The 22,646-nt window shown below is 51.2% G+C and overlaps 1 protein-coding gene across 3 annotated transcripts in view; it reads right to left on the minus strand.

The window, feature by feature from the left end:
* Window positions 1-21,292, minus strand: part of PNPLA1 (patatin like domain 1, omega-hydroxyceramide transacylase) — a 33,139-nt gene extending 11,847 nt beyond the window's left edge. Inside the window, exons 1-2 of one of the 3 annotated variants that reach the window (XM_084754044.1) lie at window positions 20,591-21,292; window positions 1,317-1,549 (exon numbers count right to left, since the gene is read on the minus strand). In XM_084754044.1, the coding sequence (XP_084610170.1) occupies window positions 1,317-1,549; window positions 20,591-20,795 (438 nt within the window). In that variant the 5' untranslated portion in view covers window positions 20,796-21,292. Of the gene's footprint in view, window positions 1-1,316; window positions 1,550-1,658; window positions 1,744-1,781; window positions 1,944-20,590 lie in introns of those variants that run through there. The other 2 variants (XM_084754046.1, XM_084754045.1) reach the window with 2 other exon arrangements.
* Between the last annotated feature and the right edge of the window lie 1,354 nt (window positions 21,293-22,646).

Raw genomic sequence — 22,646 nt, forward strand, 5'->3', positions numbered from 1 at the left:
CTGGATCACCTAGTCAGACCTGATGCCCCAACCTTAAAAAGGGGGTGGCTTTGACATATCCAGGGCCTCTGCTGACCTCCAGCCTTCTATGAGCCTGTGGCTATTCTGGACCAGGCTCTGGACTCAAAGGAGGGGGAGAAGCCAGCCCCCAAGCAGGGCACAATAGCAGGGAGGTGACAGCAGCAAGCTTGGGGACTGGATTCTGGTGGAGCCGGGCTGAGCCCGAAGGACTAGCAGACAGCAAGCGTGGCCTGTTTTGGGTGTGGTGAGTGTGGGGGCCATCGTAGGAGTGGGAGTTGTTGGAAAAGGCTGGGAGGGAGTCTGCAGCCCTGAGTGTGAGGGGCTGCCCCTGGAGGTCAGAGGAGGGTGTCAGATCCCCTAGAAATGTAGTTATAAAGGGTTGTGAGCCACCATGTGGGTACTGGGAAGTGAACCCAGGTCTTCTGGAAGAGCAGCCAGTGCTCTTAAGCACTAAGCCATCTCTTCAGGACCATTCATTGTATTTAAAAATATTTATGGAGCTGGAGAGATGGCTCAGTGGTTAAGAGCACTGCCTGCTCATCCAAAGGACCCGGGTTCAATTCCTAGCACCCACATGGCAGCTCACAACTGTCTGTAACTCCAAGATCTGACACCCTCACGCCAATGCACATAAAATTAAATAAAAATATTAAAAATATTTATGCCGCAGGTGGATCACTGAGTTCGAAGCCAGCCTGGTCTACAAAGGGAATCTAGGACATCCAGGGCTGCAAGAGAAACCCTGTCTCGAAAAACCAAAACTAAAAAAAAAAAAAAGGCCCCACCTCTCCAGACAAGGTCTCCTGTAGCTCAGGCTGGCCTCAGACTTGCTAAGTGGTAGGTGACCTTGAACGTCTGATCACCTCTGCTTACACACTGGGGATAGAGCTAGGCAGGCAGTCAAGCGAGCTACAGCCCCAGTCGGATGCTTCAGTCTTCTAGGGAGGCTCACTGGGACGGGGGGGGGGGGGGGACCTGGGTGCTGTCCCTTATGCTTTCTAAAAAGTGGGGGTACACTGGGCCCTGGACTTGGGGGGCCACCTCTAGGTTTCAGGGGAGCACCAGATTCAGCTCAGAGGCCCCCTGCAAGGTGAAGGCTGAAGAAAGGGGCCCAATAACGAAGGCACCCTGCTGGTGACTGGGTCTGGCGGGTTGTAGGCTTCTTTCTGTCACCTCTGGCGGAACTACTCCTGGCCCAGACTCAGGCACGAAGGAAGGGAAGAAGGAAAGAGGCTGGGGTGAGCTGGACTGGCCTATCCCGGTTCCCCTACGCGGCGGCACAGCTGGGGCCTTGCCTCGATGAGCTCTTCCTTGGATGTGTACTCGGAAACCACCACGTTCTCGCCATCCGTGACTCGGGTGAGGCTCACGTGCAGCTTCCCGGTGGCGGACTTGTAGGAGTCCTCAGGGAGCACGTTGTACAGAAACTGTCGCATCATCTGTACCATCTTACAGGATGGGGACAGAGGTCCCAGGAAGAACTTCTTCACCTCGGCCAGGCCCATGTTCAGCACTCGGAGGTACTCCTCTGTGGGGGGAGAAGAGGGGAGACAAACCGTCAGCGGCAGTGCAGGACTGGGGGTGGGGTGGGGGCAGGGGGGTGTTCAGTGCTATTAACTATTTCAACCACAGCTCACACTGAGGCCGCCTTGGATCCAGAAGCCTGGGGGGCCTCAGCAATGAGCCTGCCATTGTGGATGGGTCTGAACCAGACCATAAATGAGTAAGTCCCAGGTCCCCCACAGCTAGGCGACACTGACACCAGGATCAGTATGTGACGAAGGGGTCCTGCTTTTCTTTTTGTTGGTTTTGTGGTTTGTTTTTCCAGGCAGGGTCTCTCTGTGTAGCCTTGGCTGTCCTAGACTCGATTTGTAGACCAGGCTGGCCTCGAACTCACAGCGATCCACCTGCTTCTGCCTCTCGAGTGCTGGGATTAAAGGCTACGTACCCTTGGCAGGCGTCACCCTCACTGTGTGGCCAATGATGACCTTGAACTCCCTATCCTAGTCTTCTCTTCAACGGCGCTGGGCTTACAGGCATGTGCAGCCATGCTGTGCTGAGGAGAAAACCCAGAGCTGCGTGCATGCTGGGAAGAACTCTGCCAACTTTGCTGTAGCCCCTCTCTCATAACTAGATTTTTTTTTTCTGAGACACAGTTTCTCTGTGTAGCCTTGGCTGTCCTGGGCTCACTTTGTAGACCAGGCTGGCCTCAAACTCCTGCCTGCCTCTGCCTCCTGAGTGCTGGGATTAAAGGCGTGTGCCACCATGCCCAGCCCAGATTTTTAAATTTTAAATTTTATTTCTATTTGTGTGTGTATGTGTGCGCGTGCAAGCACATGTGTGTGTGTGTGTGTGTGTGCCCACAGAAACTAGAAGAGGGCGTGCGTCCCCTGGAGCTGGAGCTAAAGGCAGCTGGGAGCCCTATGACGTGACCATTGGAAACTGAGCTATGTCCTCGGCAAGAGCAGCAAGTGCTCTTAACCAATGTATCATCTCTCCAGCCCCACAAATACTGTCTTCTCTTGGTGCCGGGGATTGAACTCAGGGCTTTGCACACAGGCATGACCACCAAACCACACCACCGGTCCTTGAACAAATCTCTCATAAGGAAATTTTTGGTTCAAGTCAGTGTCATGCACCAGGGACGGGTGCAGTCATGAGCCCTCTGCAGTGGGAGGCGGCCAGCCAGTGGGGTTGCATAAGCGCCTCTGTCAGAGAGCTTATCAACAAGATCTGTGTGTGGGTGGGCAGGGCTGAGCCTTTCCAAGCCAGGAGGGAGAGCCTGGCATTCTGAGCGCCTTGCAATCACTCAGAGCAGACACACAGCCAAGCTCTGCCCAAAGTCACACACAATTTAGACACAAAAGGATTGCTCATTCCTGTCACATCGTATAGTTCACAGATTGCACCTTACTGGTCTAATCCTGGAGACTGCTCCACTAATGCCTGAGTACCAGCATACACAAAGGGAAACTGAGGCAGAGAAAGGTGTCTTGCCTGAAGTCACAGTCTGACAATGTTCTTTTGCTGTTTTTTGTCTTCTGACTCCAAGCCATCCCTCACCCACACCCAGATCACACCTGCATTAAGTAGTAGGAACCCCGTACTTTGGTGTGAACACCTTTCCCTCGCTCCTTCCTGGTAGCAGGAAGCCTGGCACTTTTACCGAGTTCAGCCTTAACCACACGTGTAGGGCATGAGCAATCAGCATCTTCCCTCTAGGGAGGGTGGTGGCCAGCTGGCAGGTTGTAAAGCAACCTAGCAGGCGGCCACCAAGGTTTCAGGTCACTGAACAGAAGCCTCACCCAGAAGGCAAGTTAGAATGGAGTCTTGTGCTGTTAGGAATTGCTTTCATGTAGCCCAGGCTGGCCTTAAACTCACTATGTAGCCAAGAACCACCTGGAGCTGCTGCTCGCCCACCTTCCCAGAGCTGGGATGACGGGTGTGTCCCCATCAGATGAGCTGCTTAAAAACTGTTTATTATGTACATAAACACATGCCCGCAGGAGTCATGGGCGCCATGCATTTGCCGATTCCCACAGAGGTCAGAGGGGTGATGGATGCCCCGGAACTGGAGTAGCAGGTGGTTGTGAGCCGCCAAGTGAGCCCTGGGAACGGATCTAGGTCAACTGGAAGGGTAGCCAGTGCTTTTAACTGCTGGGCCATCTCTCCAGCCCCACTGACTCCCCCTCCGCCCCGCTTCAGCCTGCTCTGTGGGCCTGGAGAGTCTCTGGCAGTGCCTGGGGGTGATGCAGGAAAGTGTGCTTCTGCCACAGAGAGCACCTATGGGGAGCACTCCACAGGGAGCATTCTTCTTTATGTGGGGGGAAAAATGTCAAACCAATCAGATACAAGCAAGTGCATAGGCACAAGTCTACTGTGGCTTCAGTGCTCAGGAAGTGGAGGCAGGAGGATCAAGACTTTGAGGATAGGGCTGGAGAGATGGCCCAGAGGTTAAGAGCCCTGTCTGTTCTTCCAAAGGTCCTGAGTTCAATTCCCAGCAACCACTTACAGCCATCTATAATGAGATCTGGTGCCCTCTTCTGGCCTGCAGGTGTACATGCAGGCAGAGCACTGTATACATAAGAAATAAATAAATTTAAAAAAAAAGAATTTGAGGATAGCCTGGGCTCCATAGGCCCTGACTAAAAAAATACTCAAACAAACAAACAAAAACAAAACAAAAATGCAGAAAAACAGAAAGAAGTCTACACTTTAAACCTAATATATGTATACGCCTTTGGCAATAAATACCTAGTTTTTAAAATATTTTAGTGTGTGTGTGTGTGTGTGTGTGTGTGTGTGTGTGTGTGTGTGTGTATACACACCTCCCTTCACGAGTGCATGCCGAGGCCATGGTCTCTCACTGAACCTAGAGCTCACGGTTTCCACCTGACCAGCTGGCCACCCAGGCCCTGGCTCTTGCTCTTTGCCCAAACCCCACCCCAGTTCTGGGTCACAAGCTCACCCCACCACAGTCAGCTTTTAATGCTGCTCCTGGGGACCTGAGCTGGGTCCATGTACTTACATAGCCAGCTCTTTACCCTGGAACCATTCCCCTAGGCCTGGCGTTGGTGTGTGTGTGTGTGTGTGTGTGTGTGTGTGTGTGTGTGTGTGTGTGACAGCTTGTGGAGGTCAGAGGACAACTTACTGGAATCAGTTCTCCCCATTTGCCATGTGAGTTCCAGGACTTGACCTCAGTTGTCAGACTTCGTAGCAAGACCTTTACCCACTGAGCCCTGTCATTGGTCCCTATGTTTGTTTCCTTTTTTTGACCAAGGGTTTCATGTGTTCTAGGCTGGCTTTGAACTCACTGTGTAGCGGATGATGGCTTTGAATTCCTGATCCTCTTGCCTCTATGTTTTGAGTGCTGGGATTATTAACATGTGTCACTATGCCTGTCTAAATGCTAGTTTATTTTTTGTTTTATTGTTTGTTTGTTTATGTTTGTGTTTTTCAAGACAGGGTTTCTCTGTGTAGCCTTAGCTGTCCCAGAACTCGCTCTGTAGACCAGGCTGGCCTCAAATACAGAACTCAAAGATCTGCCTGCCTCTGCTTTCCTAGTGCTGGGATTAAAGGCATGGGCTATCACTGCCCAGTCTAAATGTCAATTTATAATGTCTTTTTTAAAATAGCCTTTAAGAGCTGAAGAGATGGCTCAGAGGTTAAGAACACTGTCTGCTCTTCCAAAGGTCCTGAGTTCAATTCCCAGCAACCACATGGTGGCTCACAACCATCTATAATGAGATCTGGTGCCATGCCGTCTGCTGACGTGCAGGCATACCCCCTGGAAGAATACTGTATCATAAAAGATAAATAAAAATAGCCTTTAACCAGATAGCACGCACAATTTTAAGGAATAGCCTGACACAGGACTGAAGAGATGGCTCAGCAGTGAAGAGCATTGGTTGCTGTTCTAGAGGACCCAGGTTCAATTTCTAGCACCCACAGAGTGACTCTCAACCATCTCTAACTCCGGTTTCAGGGCATCCAGCGCCCTCTTCTGGTGTCTGTGGGGACAGCACACACAGGGTGCATAGACATTCATGCTGGCAAACCCTCATAAACATAAACCACAAATGAACTAAAATATATATACACCAGAAGGGACAATCCATGCTGAACCCTCTGCCTGTGCCCTGGATTATTCTCCTTAGGACAAGTCCCTAGACATAGGAATGTGAGGTCAAAGGTCTGCACGCTTCAAGCCTGAAGGCTTACTTGAACTGTGGCTTTGGTAGCCCAACATGGTGGTGCACGTCTTTAATCCCAGCACTCGAGAGGCAGAGGCAGGAAGATTGATGTGAGTTTGAGGCCAACTTGGTCTACAAAGTTAGTCCAGGACAGCCAAGGATACAGAGAAAGTCTGTCTCAAAAAAAAAAAAAAAACAAAAAAACAAAAAAAACAAAAAACAAAGAAAGAACAGAATTCATTCTCAGTGGATGCTCACCCACCCGACAGGGAGGGGAGGGACAGGGACGATCATCAGCAGAGAGAATGAAAATAGTATTGACATTTTCAGGGTCCTTACATCTGAAAATGGTTCAGTCTGGGAATCAGCTGTTCACCACCCAGACACACAGCCAGAGAGGGAGGGAGGGAGGGGGCGGCCGTCTGGTTTCTCTCAGCTTGGTGCTTGGTTTAAAATTCTTCCTTGATGCTTAATGTGGGCACAAACTGAAAGGTCCCATCTCTCTACTTCTTATTGCTTCTCTCCTGGCTTCTGTGTGTGTGAGTATGTGTGTGTGTGTGTGAGTGTGAGTGTGTGTATGTATGTATGTGAGTGTGTGTGTGTGTATATGTGAGTGTGTTTGTATGTGAGTGTGTATATATATGTGTATATATGTGTGTGTATGTGTGTGCATGTGAGAGTGAGTGTGTGAGTGTGTGTATATGTGAGTGTGTTTGTATGTGAGTGTGTATATATATGTGTGTGTATGTGTGTGCATGTGAGAGTGAGTGTGTGTGCGTGTGTGTGTGAGTGTGTGAGTGTGTGTATATGTGAGTGTGTTTGTATGTGAGTGTGTATATATATGTGTGTGTATGTGTGTGCATGTGAGAGTGAGTGTGTGTGTGTGAGTGTGTGTGTGTGTGTATGTATGTATGTGAGTGTGTGTATATGTGAGTGTGTATATGTATGTGTGTGTATGTGTGTGCATGTGAGAGTGAGTGTGAGTGCGTGTGTGTGTGTGCGCGTGCGCGTATGCTCGTGTGTCCTAAGGGTCCCTGGCTCTCTCCCCTCCTCTCTCACTCTCTTCCTATCTTTTTCTGGTGCTAGGGAGGAGACGGATAAGTAGCCAGGTCAGACAAGTGTCCTTCGGTGGAGACTCAGTAGGTGGGATAGTTCATACCAGTCACCTCAGAGCCCAAGAGGTAGAGGCAGAAGGATTGCCTCAGGTTCACAGCGCATCCGGTCCACATAGGGAATTCTCCAGCCGTGTTCACACGGTGAGACCCTGCCTCAGGCATGGGAGAAGCGAGAGGGAGAAAGAGCTACAGAGGGAAAGAGAGCAAGAAAGAATGGATCCAACATGGCCACTGCAGGGTTCGGAGCCTTCACTTTGTTACATGTCTAGGACTTTCCAGCACTTTCTCCCATCCAGCAGCCTCTGTGGTGGTTACTGTCATCAACTGGAAAGGATCTAGGGTCACTTAAGAGACAAGCCTCTGGGCACATGCGTCAGGGACATTCTAGACAGAGTTAGCTGAAGAGGGAACAAGCTCTCTCAAGTGGGGGGCACCACTGCATGCACTGGGGTCCTGGGCTGACTGAGGAGGAAGGGGGCTGAGCTGCCAGCCTCACTCTCTGCTCCCTTACCAGCCAGTCTGGTGACAACCCTGTCACAGTGCACGGCACTCTCAAACTGTGAGCCAAAACCTCCTTCCACGCTCCACGTAGTGACAATCTCCAGGCTCCTTCGGCTCAGTTTTGACACCAACCTCAGCCACATGGGGGCTGAAAGTAGTGGGCTCAGTGGGTCCTGGCCAGGAAACTCCAGGTAACTGGGTAACTGCTCCCACCCAGCCTACGCTAGCTGCATCTACTTCTGTTCAGAGGCAGCAGTTCTCTGGGGGAGGGCTATGAAGACTCCCCTCTCTCCTCAGTGGCCTGTCAGGATGCCGTGTCTGCAAGCCCTCAGGAAAGACTGGGAATCCCTCAGGGCCAACGTTCTGCCAACCAGCCAGTCTCTAGGACAGTGGTGAACGCTTGTGTTTGCTTAGCAACGGCTGAGGGAAAGGGAGCTGCTGCTCAGCTCCACATTGAGAGCCTGGCAGTGAGGTCACACAGGGACAGGTGACACGATTGGTCATGATATATGGCCTCATGTAGCCCAGGCTGGCCTCAAACCTTCTATATTTTTTCTTTTCTTTTTCTGAAGACGGATTTATTTATTATGTATACAGTGCTCTGCCTGTATGTACACCTGTACACTAGAAGAGGGCACCAGACCTCATTACAGATGGTTGGGAGCCACCGTGTGGTTGCTGAGAATTGAACTCAGGACCTCTAGAAGAGCAGCCAGTGCTCTTAACCTCTGAGCCATCTCTCCAGCCCCAAACTTACTGTATGTCCAGGAATGACCTTCAGCCCCCAAGCCTCCTTCCTGTATCTCTCAACCGTATGGACCAGTGTGGCCAACTCAGGCTTCAAAGGACTTCAGAGCAAGGAAGTCCAGTGGGAAATGGAGGCAGCAGATGCTGAGGTGGGAAGTCTCTGCAGGGCACTGTGAAGTCACAGCACCCAGTTTCAGAAACTCAGGGAGTTTCATCATCTTCTGGGACCACTTACGCAGACTGCAAAGCTAGGCAGGTTTGCTTCAAATCTCAGGGTCATAGAAGGCCTCTGGGGCATCACTGGCTAGCTAGCTGAGTACCTGTATCCAACCTCATTTCCATCATCTACAAAATACAGGAAAAGCAGGTCCAGCAAGATGGCTCAGTGGGTACAGACATTTGCTACCAGGCCTGGGTTCTATCCCTGGGACTCACATGGTGGGGAGGAGTAATTCACACACATGTAAACACACACACACACACACACACACACACACACACACACACACTGGTTGTTTTTTGAGACAGGGTTTCTCTGTGTAGCCTTGGCTGTCCTGGACTCCCTTTGTAGACCAGGCTGGCCTGGAACTCACAGCGGTCCACCTGCCTCTGCCTCCCAAGTGCTGGGATTAAAGGTGTGTGCCACCATGGCTTTCTTATATATTTTTAATGTGGGTAAAAATACCTGCTTTAGGAGTTGGGCATGGTGGCCAAGGCTAACACAGAGAGACCCTGTCTCGGAAAAAAAAAAGAGAGAGAGAGAGAGATAACGTGACACACATGTATGTCATTTGATTAAGTTGGAAATATTTACTCCTTTCCCAAGAACAAAGAGAGCATAATATTCTTAATTAACTGAGCACGTACATAGATAATGAGCAAATTAGCTAACTCCAGAAATCAAAAAGGGCCACTGAGGCTCAAGGAGACAAAGAGCTACCCAAGATGACTTGGAGAGTTAAAGTGCAGGCCTGTCTTCCCTTCCCCACACAGAGACGGAGGCGCCCTGGAGGTAGACCCCGTGAGTAGCTGGACCCTGCTCCTGGGTGTGCAAGAATTAGGCCTGCTATGTGGGATGAATCTGGGAAGGAGGATGGGGCTGTGAGCACACGCGCGCGCGCGCACACACACACACACACACACACACACACACACACACACACACACAGTCTCAGTGGGCTGGTAACCTAGCAACAGCCTCCAGCCTAGCCAATCACAGTTGGCCAGCCAGCTCTCCCCTGTATTGAGATGACTGCTCAGGGGAAGCTGAGGCGAGGTGGCCTCTGGGGAGGCCTGGGTGAGAGATTCCCAGGGAAGCCCAGGCAAGGCTCAGAATCCCAGCAAGCCTTAGGCTCCTGTCTGGCTTCAAATTGTAGGCTGAAATCCCAGCTGTGTTTTCCCTAGGGTCTATCTTGACTACCTAACCACATTCTAATAATAAATGTTATTATTATCTTAATGAAAGTGGTCCACCCAAACAGGCTTTTTCACCTGTAGTCTGTTTATCTTCACACTGACAGCTAGACCCTAGGGCCTTGACCCTGGTTTATGCATTACACATTGCAAAGGCACTGAGAATCACTTTGCCTTAAAGCTACCCTGTCGCCCGTGGGGACCCTCTCCTCTAGTACGGCCAGTTTTCAGCCAGAGAAGGCTTTGTGCCAGGCAAATCTAAAGTGGAAATTGACTATGTAAAACAACTAAATGCAGAGCTGTTAACAGTTGAAGCCAGATGGGTCTTGAATCCTGTGATATTGCCTGGCCCCATCTTAGGCAGGAAACCCCTTGAAATTCCTGGAAATGGATAGTTCTAAGAGTCTGGGTCAGCCAGGCATGGTGGTGCACGCCTCTAATCCCAGCATTCAGGAGGTGGAGGGAGGCGGATCTCTGTGAGTTCGAGGCCAGCCAGATCTACAAAGTGAGTCCAGGACAGCCAAGGCTACACAGAGAAACCTTGTCTCAGGGGGTAAAATGCTTGTCAGGGAGGCATGAGATCCCATGTTTGGCCCCCAGAACCCATGCGAAAGTTGGGTAACCCCTTGTAACCCCAGCGCTGGGGTCAGGGAGCCAGCTAGGCCCCTGTGGTCCTTTTGCCAGCCAGCCTAGCCTAACTGGAGAGCCCCAGTTTTCTGTGTGAAATACTGAAAAAACTAACAAACAAACCAAAAACTGGTAGACAGGTCTGAGGTTGATTTCTGACACACAACCCCCACAGGTGCACACAAGTGCGTATGCACCTGCACTCATACACAATGACAGGCAGCCCCTCACACACAAATGCCAGCCCAGATGACATTTGTCTGTTTATATAGCCCAGGATAAGGTTGAAGCTGAGTAGATGGGCGGATGTGTAAGTGGCTGGCTGGGTGGAAGATGGATAAAGTTGTGGGTGGGTAAGTGGCTGGATGGGTGGATAGATGGATGGATGGGTGCATACGTGGGTGGGTAGGTGGGTGGATGGGTGGGTGGGTGGATGGATGGATGGATGGATGGATGGATAGATGGATGGATGGATGGGTGCATACGTGGGTGGGTAGGTGGGTGGATGGGTGGGTGGGTAGGTAGATGGACAGATGGATGAGTAGATTGATAAGTGGGTGGGCACGCATTCTATGTCACACTGTATATTAGCAGAATTTGACCTTCTGTGAAAACTCACACCTTCTACCGCTGCTCTGGATGCACTCAGCCAAACGCAAAAGAGCTCTGACCTGTTTAGTGCTTATGACACAGCCATGTTCCACAGGCAGTAACAATCCTCCATGCAGACCCTTCTCTGACCCTCACAGTATTCTGGGAAACTGAGTTTAAAACCTTAGCTGGGACTAGCAAAGCCATCTGCCGCTAAGCCTGGTGGTGGGTGTTGGATCCCCAGGACCCAGAGCCCTGAAAGGAGAGACATGACACCCACAAGCTGTCCTCTGATACATACACACACATGCATGCACACAATTTTTTTAAAAATCCTGGGATCGGGGATTTAGCTCAGTGGTAGAGCCCTTGCCTAGCAAGTGCAAGGCCTTGGGTTCGGTCCTCAGCTCTGGGGGGGAAAATCCTGCATACTACCATTTTTTTACGCTTACACTAAAGTGTTGTATGATGTATCATACTTGTAACCCGACTCAAGAAACTGATGCAGGGGGCTGGAGAGATGGCTCAGCGGTTAAGAGCACTGTCTGCTCTTCCAGAGGTTCTGAGTTCAATTCCCAGCAACCACATGGTGGCTCACAACCATCTATAATGTGATCTGATGCCCTCTCCTGGCTGCAGGTGTACATGCAGGCAGAGCACTGTATACATAATAAGTAAATAAATAAATCTTTTTTTAAAAAAAAGAAAAAGAAAGAAACTGATGCAGCAGGATTGCCATGAGGTTTAAGGGCAGCCTGGGCTACCTAGTGAATTTGGATACTACATAGCTCCAATCTCAAAAACAACCAAGCAAAAGTCAGATAGTCTTATGCCAGTCACCGTGGGAATGAGTCCCTAACCTGGATTTTTATCCATCTGTCACAGACCCTTTTCCTTGCTTTGGACACAGTTTTGGGTGTCTCCCCACCCATGTGCACCCCTCCCCATGAATTCAGGCATGCTCTCACAATTTTATCCATAGCCTTGTGGATCATGCTGAACTACCACAGAGGGAGTAAATATGTCTAGAAAGTTCTCTGGAGACTCATCCAATACCTCAGAGTCATCACTCCCCTGGCCCCCTCTCTCTGTCATCTTTGGAGGTTGTGTACCAAGGTAGAATTCTACCCTGGCCCTGTCCATACCCTTCCTGGATGACTGAAAGCCCATAAGACGAAGCCAGAACCACGGACACCTCACCCCGCTTTCATGTTGGGTTGTGCGTGCGGTGCCTCCCAGCCCCCTTCAGCCATGAATCTCTCTCTGTTCAGTCAGGCTTCTCGGCAGAGCGAGGCCAGTCCTCCTGCCCATCTTTGTTCTGCCCTCACTCTCAGCCATGATAATTACTCATTTCTGCTAAGAACAAGACAGCCCTGGCTGCCTGAGGCATCCACTGGTCTACTTTATCACCTCATGTGCCTCTGCGGGGGGGGGCCCCGCCCCCACCCCTGTGTGGCTTGATCCTGCTCTCTGCAAGGGTATCCTTCATGAGACCTCCTGGTGCCTGCTGCTGCCCTTAAGTAGTCTCCTTTAGCCCGATGGATGGTCAGCCTGCCTCCTCTACAGAACAGACTGGGGCTCAACTGGCAATGCTGAGCCGAGAAGGAGAACACTTCTCCAGAGAGCAGAGCAGGGCAGCCTAGGCAGGGGGCTCAGAGCAAGCTCTGCCCAGGCCTCTTGCAAGCCCAGGGCACCACAGACGTCCCGCCCCAGCAACACAGCTTTGTGACCTGGCAGCGTCTCTGCTCTGCTGCTGTGCAGTGAGAGCAGACGAAAGGGCTGCAAGGCTGGGTGCTTGGCTTATGTAGTGTGGGACATCAAACTCACTTCCAGTCTGCCACACAGTCTACCACCTGAGCCACACATCCCCAGCACTGAGTGTTATTTTTTTTTAAGCCTTCTACAGTAACAAAGCATTATTGTAACTGAAAGAGAATTTTTAATTAGCATTAAAGCAACCAGAACAGCAGAGCTCTCTAACTCATAAGTGCAGGTCGACAGGTATGCTAGCCCAAGGTCCCAGATGATAAGTCACAAAGAATGCGGAGCTAGGAGACAAAGGCCTATTGAGTGTTCCAGGGACCGGCTGGCCATAAAAGATAGGGAGGATACACAAGGACAAATTCCTGAGAGAAACAGGTACCGGACATGGTCGAGTGAGTAATGAGCCAAGACCCCTCATCCGATCTTATGGTGTCTGCTTAATCCCCTCTTGAGGCCCGCACACAATGTTCCAGGTTTGAGTTTAACCAGATGTGTCGTTAGCTCAGATAAACATCTACCCTCGGGTTCCGGAAAAAAAAAAAAAACAGGAACCAAGGACTGTTCCCGTGCGATTAAGTCTGACCTTACCCCAGATCTGCCTACGCAATTTGCTGATGTTCAAATGTTTGAAACAACCAATCGTGTGTGGCCGTGCCAAAACTTCCTGCCCCCCCCCCCCATTTGCCTATATAAACCCTAAGCTCCTCTGTCTCCTGCATGAGATACGTGTCGACCCGGAGCTCCGCCAAAAAACTACCTCGTGCGTTTACAGCAAGCCGGTCGTTTGTGTGTCTTTGGGTGGGCGCCATCCCGAGGCTTGAGTGAGGGTCTCCCTTCGGGGGTCTTTCAGTAACTAAATAACGGGGGATGTGAGTGAGGGATGCAACATCATCCTGAATCATGTGTTCAGTCTTTTTCCATGTTAAAATATTATATATTTTTAATGGACAGGGATGCTCCCAAAAGCACTATTAATAGCAGCTCAAAGTAAAAACAACCCAGATGTCCGTCATCAAAAGAATAAATAAATAGATGTGGTACATCCACCCGGTAGAATATTATTCAACCATAAAAAAGGAATGGAGCACAGGCTGGTTCATACTACATCCTGGTGACCCTTGATAGCATCATGCTGAGGGCAAGAAGCCAGATGCAAATTAGCACACACATTACCTGTGGCCTTTTATGTTAAATGTGACCGACCAGTGACTTCTGGGGACTTGGGGGAGCAGAGGCAACATAAGGAAGTGGAAGGTCCCTCTGGGGCTAATTACAGGGTTCTGAAACTACTGGAAGACTGTTGCCCAACTGAACAAACCCCTGATAAACTTAAATAGACTTTAAGGGCCTTGAGCTACATGCCAAGTAAACTATGTATCAACAAAACAAAACGCGCTTTTTTTGTTGTTACTTTAAGTGGGGTTAGAGGAGAAAAGAGAAATAGGCTGCTTCTCCAGTGGGGTAAGATGGGGCTAGGGCCCTGAGCAGCCTTCCACGCGGTGACTCAGAGAGCGGAAGTGTAGGTGTGAAAAAAGCCTGTGCTGCTGCAGTGAAACGACTTCTGTTTTGTTTGAGACAGAGTCTCCAGTAGCCCAGGCTGGCTTCCAAATGCCCCACGTAGCAGAGGCTAGCCTTGAACTCCCAGGCACTCCTAACCTCCAATCCTGGGAACTGTAGGTGCGCTGCACCATGCTGAGTTTTTCTTTTACTTTTTCTTTGGTGAAGCTGGGTCAGGGCACTGCTAAGTCTTTCTTTTACGTTGGTGGTTGGGGTCGGTCACAGGGCAGCTCCTGGGAGAAGGGGCTCTCCTTCCGGTCAAACACTCTCCAATTGTTTCCTTTCCTCGGTTTGGCCTTTCAAGCCCTTGTGAACTAAAATACCACCCCCACCCCCACGCTCCGCCTCTGAAATGGTGACATCAGGTGGCCTGTGCCATCCATCTTCTGGACACACAGGTTTCTCCACTCTGTCACCCTGTCCTCCCACATCCTTGCTGGAGGCCTCACATCCTACCTGACCTGCCTCTGCCTGCTCAGCCTGCAAGGCAGTCCTGACTGGAGGGGCTGGCCTCACTTCCCGCCTTTCTAGGACCCAGGTAGCACTTTTCCTCACGTTAGAACTACGCGGTGGAAAGCCAGGGATGGTCACATACGGAAGGACAGTGAGTTCAGGGCCAGCCTTGACTACATGAAGGTCAGTCTGGCCCAGCTGAGACCCTATCTCAAGAAAAGAATTGCCTGAGAAAGGCAGGGAAGGAAGCATAGACAGTAGGAAGGGCCGGGCGACAGTGGTATACGCCTTTAATCCCAGCACTCAGGACTCAGAGGCAAGCGGATCGCTGTGAGTTCGAGGCCAGCCTGGTCTACAAAGTGAGTTCAGGACAGCCAAGGCTACATAGAGAAACCCTGTCTCGAAAAACCAAAACCAAAACCAAAAAACCCAAAGACCAAAAGACAGTAGGAAAGCAAGCCATAAAGTCTTTTGGCGGGGGCCATCCTATAGTAGCAGCTGAAGGGGGTGTGGCTGCCAGGCCACCAAATCTTTAGCTATCCTTTGATAAAAAAAGAAATTAGTCTTGGGTTGTCAAGATGGCTCCGTGGGTGACAGGCGCTTGCTGCTAAGCCCAAAGACTGGAGTTTGATCCCTGAGACCAACGCGGTGGAAGGAGAGAACAGACTCCCCGAAAAGTTGTCCTCTGACCCCGACAGGTGCGCCGTGGTGCACCCATAACCACACACATACTAAAGGAATGAATGAATGAATGAATGAATCAATGTGACTTAAAATACCTTAAAAAGAAAGTTATTTTCAGAATACAGGAAATTCAGCTCTGAGAACGTGTCCCACTTCTGGCCCACATCAGAGGCTCTGGAACCCCACTGGTTGTCATGGAGACGGTGATGTCATCTCCGACAGCAACCAGGCAGGGTGTTTAGTGCTTCATTAGCACTGTCTTCATACAGACTGAGGTGGACGCACCAGAGGGTGGACGCTCTGCAGCCTCAGCTTCCCCAGGAATGGAGCGGGCTTAGTCAGTGAAGTCCCGAGCGGGGACAACTTTGAGGGAAGTGTGGCTGAGCTGAAAGAATTTGCTTCTTAAAAAAACAAAAACAAAAAAAAAACCCTGATTACAAGAGAAACCCTGTCTCAAAAAACCAAAACCAAAACCCAGCACCCACCGGGTGCTCAGCAGCTAAAGGTGCTGGCTGCCGAGCCTGATGGCCTCGAGTTGCATACCTGGGAGTGTGGGGAGCAGAGGGAGCCCCAAATGAGTGAAATCCCGAGTGACTTTGTGCTCTTGACATGGGCACTGCCACGGAAAGGACCCAGTGCCTGTGGGAGTGGCAAAGTCTTCCTATAGTCTGTGTGTGCAGACAGTGCCCACCACAGCTTCGGTCCCCTGGTATGTACAGCCTGCAGCCTGTTCCCCTGTGGAGAGAGACTGCTCCTACCAAGACGACCTGACCCTGCCTCCTTATCCAGCTGCACGCAATAGCTTTATCTGTCCGCAATTACCCTGTCTCCGTGCTCCACTGTACATAATAAACACACCAAGCTCCCAGGATGCTACAGTCTCTCCATCAGATGGGCCAGCCCACGCCAGCCCAGCCTCTTCTGCTCTGTGTGTCTCTCATTTCTGCATTCCCTTGACACCCCTAGTCAGGGTTTGAGGACAGAGGCTCTGCCAGGGCATGGCCTAAGACCTACATGGTGGAAGGAAAAAAAGCAACTCCTGAAAATTGTCCTCTGACCACATGCTCAACGTGGCATTCGTGCACCGGCACTCACTCATACACGCACATATACACACACAACAAATAAATGTAATAAAAATAATTTTAAGAAGTGAAAGATCTCCAGTTATATGCACACAAAAATGATCATGCCTAAAATATGCAGTAATGAAGCCGGGCATGGTGATGCACGCCTTTAATCCCAGCCCTCGGGAGGCAGAGGCAGGTGGATCTCTGTGAGTTTGAGGCCAACCTGGTCTACAAAGAGAGTCCAGGACAGCCAAGGCTTTACAGAGAAGCCCTGACTCGAAAAACCAAAAACCAAGCCAAACCAAACCGAGACAGCAGGGAAACCCTCAGACCCTTCCTATGCCAGCGCTGAGCCTCAGGAAACACTGCGCAAAAGGGACCCCCTCCCAGGGGTAAAAGCCATAAAAGCTCATAAATAATCTAGTACCAGAGGATGAGGCAGGAGAATCACCGTGAGTTCTCCAGAGTGGGACAAAAACAAAGCTGTGTTAACTCGATAACACAGCAAGCGACCCACAGTGAGTGGAGAGACGGGTTACAGTTGTCAAGGGAGGGATGGTCCCAGATTAAATCACAGCAGGGCTTTTCATGTTGGAGAGGGCAAAGGGGCTGAGAATAATGGAGGCAAGGTTTGTTTGTTTTGTTTGTTCGTTTTTTCAAGACAGAGTTCCTCTATGTAGCCCTTGGCTGTCCTGGACTCACTTTGTAGACCAGGCTGGCCTCGAACTCACAGTGATCCACCTGCCTCTGCCTCCCGAGTGCTGGGATTAAAGGTGTGGGCCACCTGCCCTGCTCCTGTTCGGAGGCAAGGTTTGAAGAAAGTAGGGGAAAGAGGGAAACGGGGAGGAAGAGGACGGCAAGGCTCCTTGGGCACAAGGCATGCATGTGGAGCACACATGGGCATGCAGGCAAAACTCCCATGTACATAGAAATAACTATATCCATTTTAAAAAGGTGTCTTGAAATTACAGGGCACGGTGGCACGTGTGTGCATGGATGTGTGTGTGTGTGTGCCTGTGCTTGAAAGTCCCACACTTGAGAGGCAGAGGCAGGGGGATTCCTCGGGCTCTCTAGCCAGTCAGCCTAGCCTAATTGGTGAGTTCCAGGTGACTGAGGGACTGACTCAATGGAGACGCACGGTGTTTCTGAGTGTGACACTGAGGTTTTCCACACGTTTCCACACACAAACTTACACACACACACACACACACACACACACACACACACACACTCCTGTGCATCTCTAGGGACCAAACTGAACAGTCACTTCAGAGACTCCTCTAGCATGGCACAGAAGAGCCATGGCAGGCTACTCGTGAGTCTAGAAGGGATCCCGTGCATCCATGCATCACGGGGGTGCCACACGACAGCCAGCCTGATCACTGGAGTGTTGTTTACAACCACAGGGCTTGGGGTGTCAACAAAGCAACGACTTGAGCCGGGGCCTGGTATTAGTGGCACATGGAGACTTGGGGCCAGGGCTCCACTGAGCTTCTGATAACAGGTCAACACCCTAGTCAGTTCTCCTTTGGTCTAGTAAATGCTCTCCCCAAAGTATACTCTTTCTTTGAAAGAAAAAATATTATTATAATTTGTTTGTTTGTTTGTTTGTTTGTTTTTACAAATTTTTCTTTGTTTTTTGTTTTGAGATAGGATCTCCCTACATAGCCCTGGCTGTCCTGGAGCTCACTCTGTAGACCAGGCTGGCCTGGAACTCACAGAGATCTGCTACCTCTGCCTCCCATGGGCTGGGATTCAAGGCATGTACCACTATGCCCAGGCCCAAGATACTTTTTAAAAAATTATTATTTATTATTTATATAGTATTCTTCTCCCATGTATGCCTATATGCCAGAAGAGGGCACCAGATCTCATTATAGATGGTTGTGAGCCTCCATGTGGTTGCTGGGAATTGAACTCAGGACCTTTGGAAGAACAGACAGTGCTCTTAACCTCTGAGCCATCTTTCCAGCCCCCCAAGATACTTTCCAGACCATCCCCTCACTGCATCAAGTCTGTGTAAGAACTCCCCCTTCCCCCAGTGCTAACCCTGCAGCCACAAAACCAGCATCCCACGGGAGTCCCGGTCTGCTCAGCGGCACCATGGCTTAAGGCAATTCAAGCATCCACTCTGCAGGATAGGTTCTGGTTGGCTTCCCACGTACTGATCGTATCACCTCAGGTGAGCCGTCTAATTGTCCTGTGACTTAGTTTCCTTCTGTGTTTAAAGGGGGGAATAATAATAGTTTTCTCCTCAGAAGGCGTTGTGAGGTCTGGATGAGTTAACACGCTAAAAACTCAGAGCAGGATCTGATACAAAGGACATCCCGGTTATAAGGAAATCACGGGGCAGTGAAATGACTGAGCTGGATTGGTCCGCACACCTCCTTACGTCCCACCACACTCATGAGCCATGCTGGGTCTAAGCCTTGATCCCGCCTAGAGGCCTATTCATGGCTTCCTCCCATCCCCTCTGATCCAATGGGGGGTCTCAGGCTGGCTAAGCAGGTTTCTTATTTCTCCAATTGAGTAAACTGAATTGATCCTAAAAGGTCTTGCCATAAATTCATTAGGACTGTATATAATGTTGTTTTTTAGACAGGGTTTCCCTGTGTAGCCTTGGCTGTCCTAGAACCCACTCTGTAAGGCCAGGCTGGCCTCCTCAAACTCACAGAGATCCGCCTGCTTCTGCCTCCCAAGTGCTGGGATTAAAGTCCAGGCTGGTAACCCCTGGGAAGAAGAGGTAGGCAGATCAGAAGTTAAGGTCATCTTCAGCTACACAGCAAGTTCAAGGCCAGCCCGTACTACATGAGACCCCGTCTAAAACAAAACAGAGGAGAGGGAGGGCGAGTTATGTGCAGGGTCCGGAAAGTCCAGGGCAGGGAGTCTGCGACCCCAGGAGGGGCTGACTCTTACCCCAGCCCCTCTCTGAAGGCCTGACATCCTTTGCACTGGGTGAAAAGAGACGGAGAGTCTAACCACTCTCACTGTAGTTGAAGGTTACAACTGAGACAATTGAGAGGGCCCTTGCCTAAGAAAGATCTGGTAGGATCTTTGTTCCTCTCTTTGCCCAGGCTTGGGGAGGGAGTGTGGACTAGGGGGGGAGCTGCAGGACGGGCAGAACTTTTAACTCTATTCTCCCATTGTTTCTTACGAGCTATTAAGAAGGAAAAGGCACCGTGTCCATAAGTGGTACCTAGTGAGCGTGCTACTGTTACATCTTCTCAGAGAGCCACAGCTGACACTCCAGTTGGTCTAGCCAACTCTACCTTCTAGCACATTCTAAGCCCAGTCTCTCATCCTTGCCTACGGAGCGCCCGCCCGCCCTCATCTCTCAGCTGGTTTCTACCTCACTCCCTGCAACCTAACCTGCTCAGCGGCTGTGGCTCCTCAGCAGCCTGTGGGTCCAGCAGGTAGACTCCCACCTAGCTAGTAGGCAAATCCCAGCCACTAAGCAGTTCACTCCTATTAACACAGTTCACCCTTTGGCAACCCCAGTCAGGGCAGCATGAGGGTTGCCCTGATGGGGTAAACTGAGGCACAGGAAGCTATGCAACTGGCTTCTGTGTGTACAGCATGGAATGCCAGGGCTAGGGCTCAGTTTAAGGGTACACTCAGCACCCCACAGGTGACAGCACTGGGTTGGAGTTGGCCATTGTAGTCGCAGGTCACCTGACCCTTCAGTCACTTCCTCCAACCTCACCCCGAGTCGAGTCCTCTCCATCAGGTCTCTCACCCCAGGCCCCAGAAATGTTTTTTTCTCCACATGTTCCCTTACTCTATGCAGTGTCCGCCTGGATGCCTCCTCCTCAACCTGGCTGTCCTTGAACATCTTTTGAATGCTGTCCCCTTTCTCCTTTCATCACCAGTCAGCTGCAATTTGTTCACACAGACGCCCCTTCCCCTCCCCCTCCCATCACGACATAAGAGACATTCCTACTTGCAAGTTGTTTTTTTTTTAATCTGTCTTTTCTTCCTAGAACATTCTAGAACTCTCGGCTCCATAAGGGCCCCCATTACAGCCTGGCATTGAGCAGGTGGAAGTGGCCAGGCCCGTGCTGTACACCGCTACGACAAGGACTATGTTGCTCATAGCCCTGGGTCAGCCCTGTGGCCCCTGGCCCACCGGGGCAAAGAAGCACCCCTCCCCCCACTGTGCAGCACCTCTGTTCCCAGTTTTCCCAGACACCCCTCAAACCTTCTTAGGCTTTGCATCTTAAAAGAAGCCTCCCCCAGCCTCACTCATGACAGGACCTGGCTTTGTCCTCCAGAGCACTTCCAAGGCTCTATAGGATCTGCTCTGAGGAGTCCCTCCAGCCAGCCCCCTTCAGAGACCCCAGAAAAACCGTCCTACCCATTTCAATGCCGCAGATGACCAGGGCTGCGATGACTGCGCCAGCTGACGTCCCTGCAAAGCGATGAGCAGTGTCCAGCATCCTCGGGGCCAGATCTCGCAAAGCATCCACCGCCCCAGCCTGGTAGTAGGAAAGGAACCCACTCCCTGAGAAGGAGATGGAATGCGGGGTGTCCGGGTCCCCTTTGAACACCTGTTCATCCATCTTCGGGACCCCTCAGTAGAGGAGGAACCCACACTCGTCTGCCTTGGCTCAGTCTCTCCTTCCCGGCCAGCCAACAGCCCGGAATGTGGCAACTCTACCGGTCCAGTCAGGCACCCATGGGTGGCTCATCCAGCCACTGCCTGGGCCTGTTTAGCTCTGCTAAGAAGTACCCCGAAAGGCTTATACGAGACCCCAAGGCCTGGATGAAATGCAGACAGTCCTCAGAGGAGTCATAACAGGGTCCTGGTCCTGCAGACCCCACGCTGGCTTCATGGCCTATCTAAACTCATGTCTGCCACAGGTTCCTCCACGCTCTCCTCTCTCCTCGCATCCCGGGTGCACCCCGGAGTGAGGCATTCCCTGCTCTCTGCTTTGGGCCTCATCCATAGAGGCGGTGCCTCACAGTCCTCAGCATCCAGTTGCATAATCTCTGCCAGTGCCTCGCCCTGTACCTCCCTCACTGACAAGCCCCATCCCCCCACCCCAAGGCCAGTGTCCCCCTCACACCCAGGACGGGCTGAAGGGTGGCTCCAGCTTTCAAAAGGGGAGGAGTTACTCCTTCCCAGCCCGCCGCCCTCCCCTGCCCCACCCCTCCCCAGACTCTAGAAACAAGTTCTTACTGATGAGTTCTTACATAACATAAGCACCTCTCTGTTTGTTCTTACATTAGGATTAGCTGAGGGCCAAACTGTAACCAAGAAGTTTGACTCTGGGGGTTTGCCCTGGTTAGCTTTCTATTGCTGTGGTAACACTCTGGCCAAGAGCAACGCGGAGAGGAAAGGGTTTTTTCAGCTTACAGCTTAAGGTCCATCTTGAAGGAAAGTCGGGGCAGCAGCACAGGCCATGGAGGAACGCCGCTTACCGGCTTGCCCAGCCTGCTTTCCTTCACAACCCAGACAACCAGCCCAGGGGTGGCCCTACCCACAGTGGGCGAGGCCCTCTCCCATCAATCATCAATCAAGAAAATGCACCACAGATTTGCCCACAGGCCAATCTGATGAAGGTAATGCCCCTGCCAAGATCCCTCTCCTTCCCAGCTTGTGTCAAGTTGACAATAAGCCAGGCAGCAGGGTCTCCAACTTCCCTCCTACCTCCCACTCCATCTCCCTTTCTCTGCCCATCACCTGCCTCCGAGCCCTGTGCCTGCTCCAGAGGCCAGAAGGGGGCGTCGGATGCCCTGGAGCTGGAGTCCCAGGCAGATGTGAGCTGCCTGATGTAGGTGCTGGGAACTGAACCTGCGTCCTCCCAGAAAGCATCAAGGCCTGAGCCATCTCTCCGGCTGATGTGCTGTCTCTTAAGTGTGTAGGAAGAAAGAGAGGAGAAAGCTGGGTCATTCCAAGATGATCACATAGACAAACACCGTGTGTGCGTGTGTGTGTGTGTGTGTGTGTGTGTGTGTGTGTGTGTGTGTGTATGGGGGGGTAGTAGTCATGAGGTCCCATGTGGAGACATCAGGGTCAGGGCAGAGAGGTGTTTTGGTAAGGAACAGGGGCTTGGGAACCAGGTTAGTCCTGGGCTGCCTAGCATGACTCCTCACAGCCCAAAAATGTCACTGCAGATCACTAAGGCAGCAAAAGCTTCCCCCCCTCCCCCCTCCCCCCTTCCCTCCCACTCCTCCCATCCCTTCCTCCTCCTCTTCTTTATCTTCCCCTCCTCACCCCTCCCTTCCTCCTTCACCATCACCACAAGGCAGCAGGACCAGAATTAGAACTGAGACACCAAGCTGTCCCCTCCTAGTCCCAGTTGGCCCCGGCCTCTCTGTAGGTGGTGACATCAGTGTCTTTCCTGGAGCTCCCATCAACTCTGATGACGCTCTTGACCCAAACTGGGAACAATACAGTAAAGGCGACG

The sequence above is a fragment of the Acomys minous genome (assembly GCF_964271855.1).
Source record: "Acomys minous genome assembly, chromosome: 13".
In the NCBI taxonomy this organism is placed as follows: Eukaryota; Metazoa; Chordata; class Mammalia; order Rodentia; family Muridae; genus Acomys; species Acomys minous.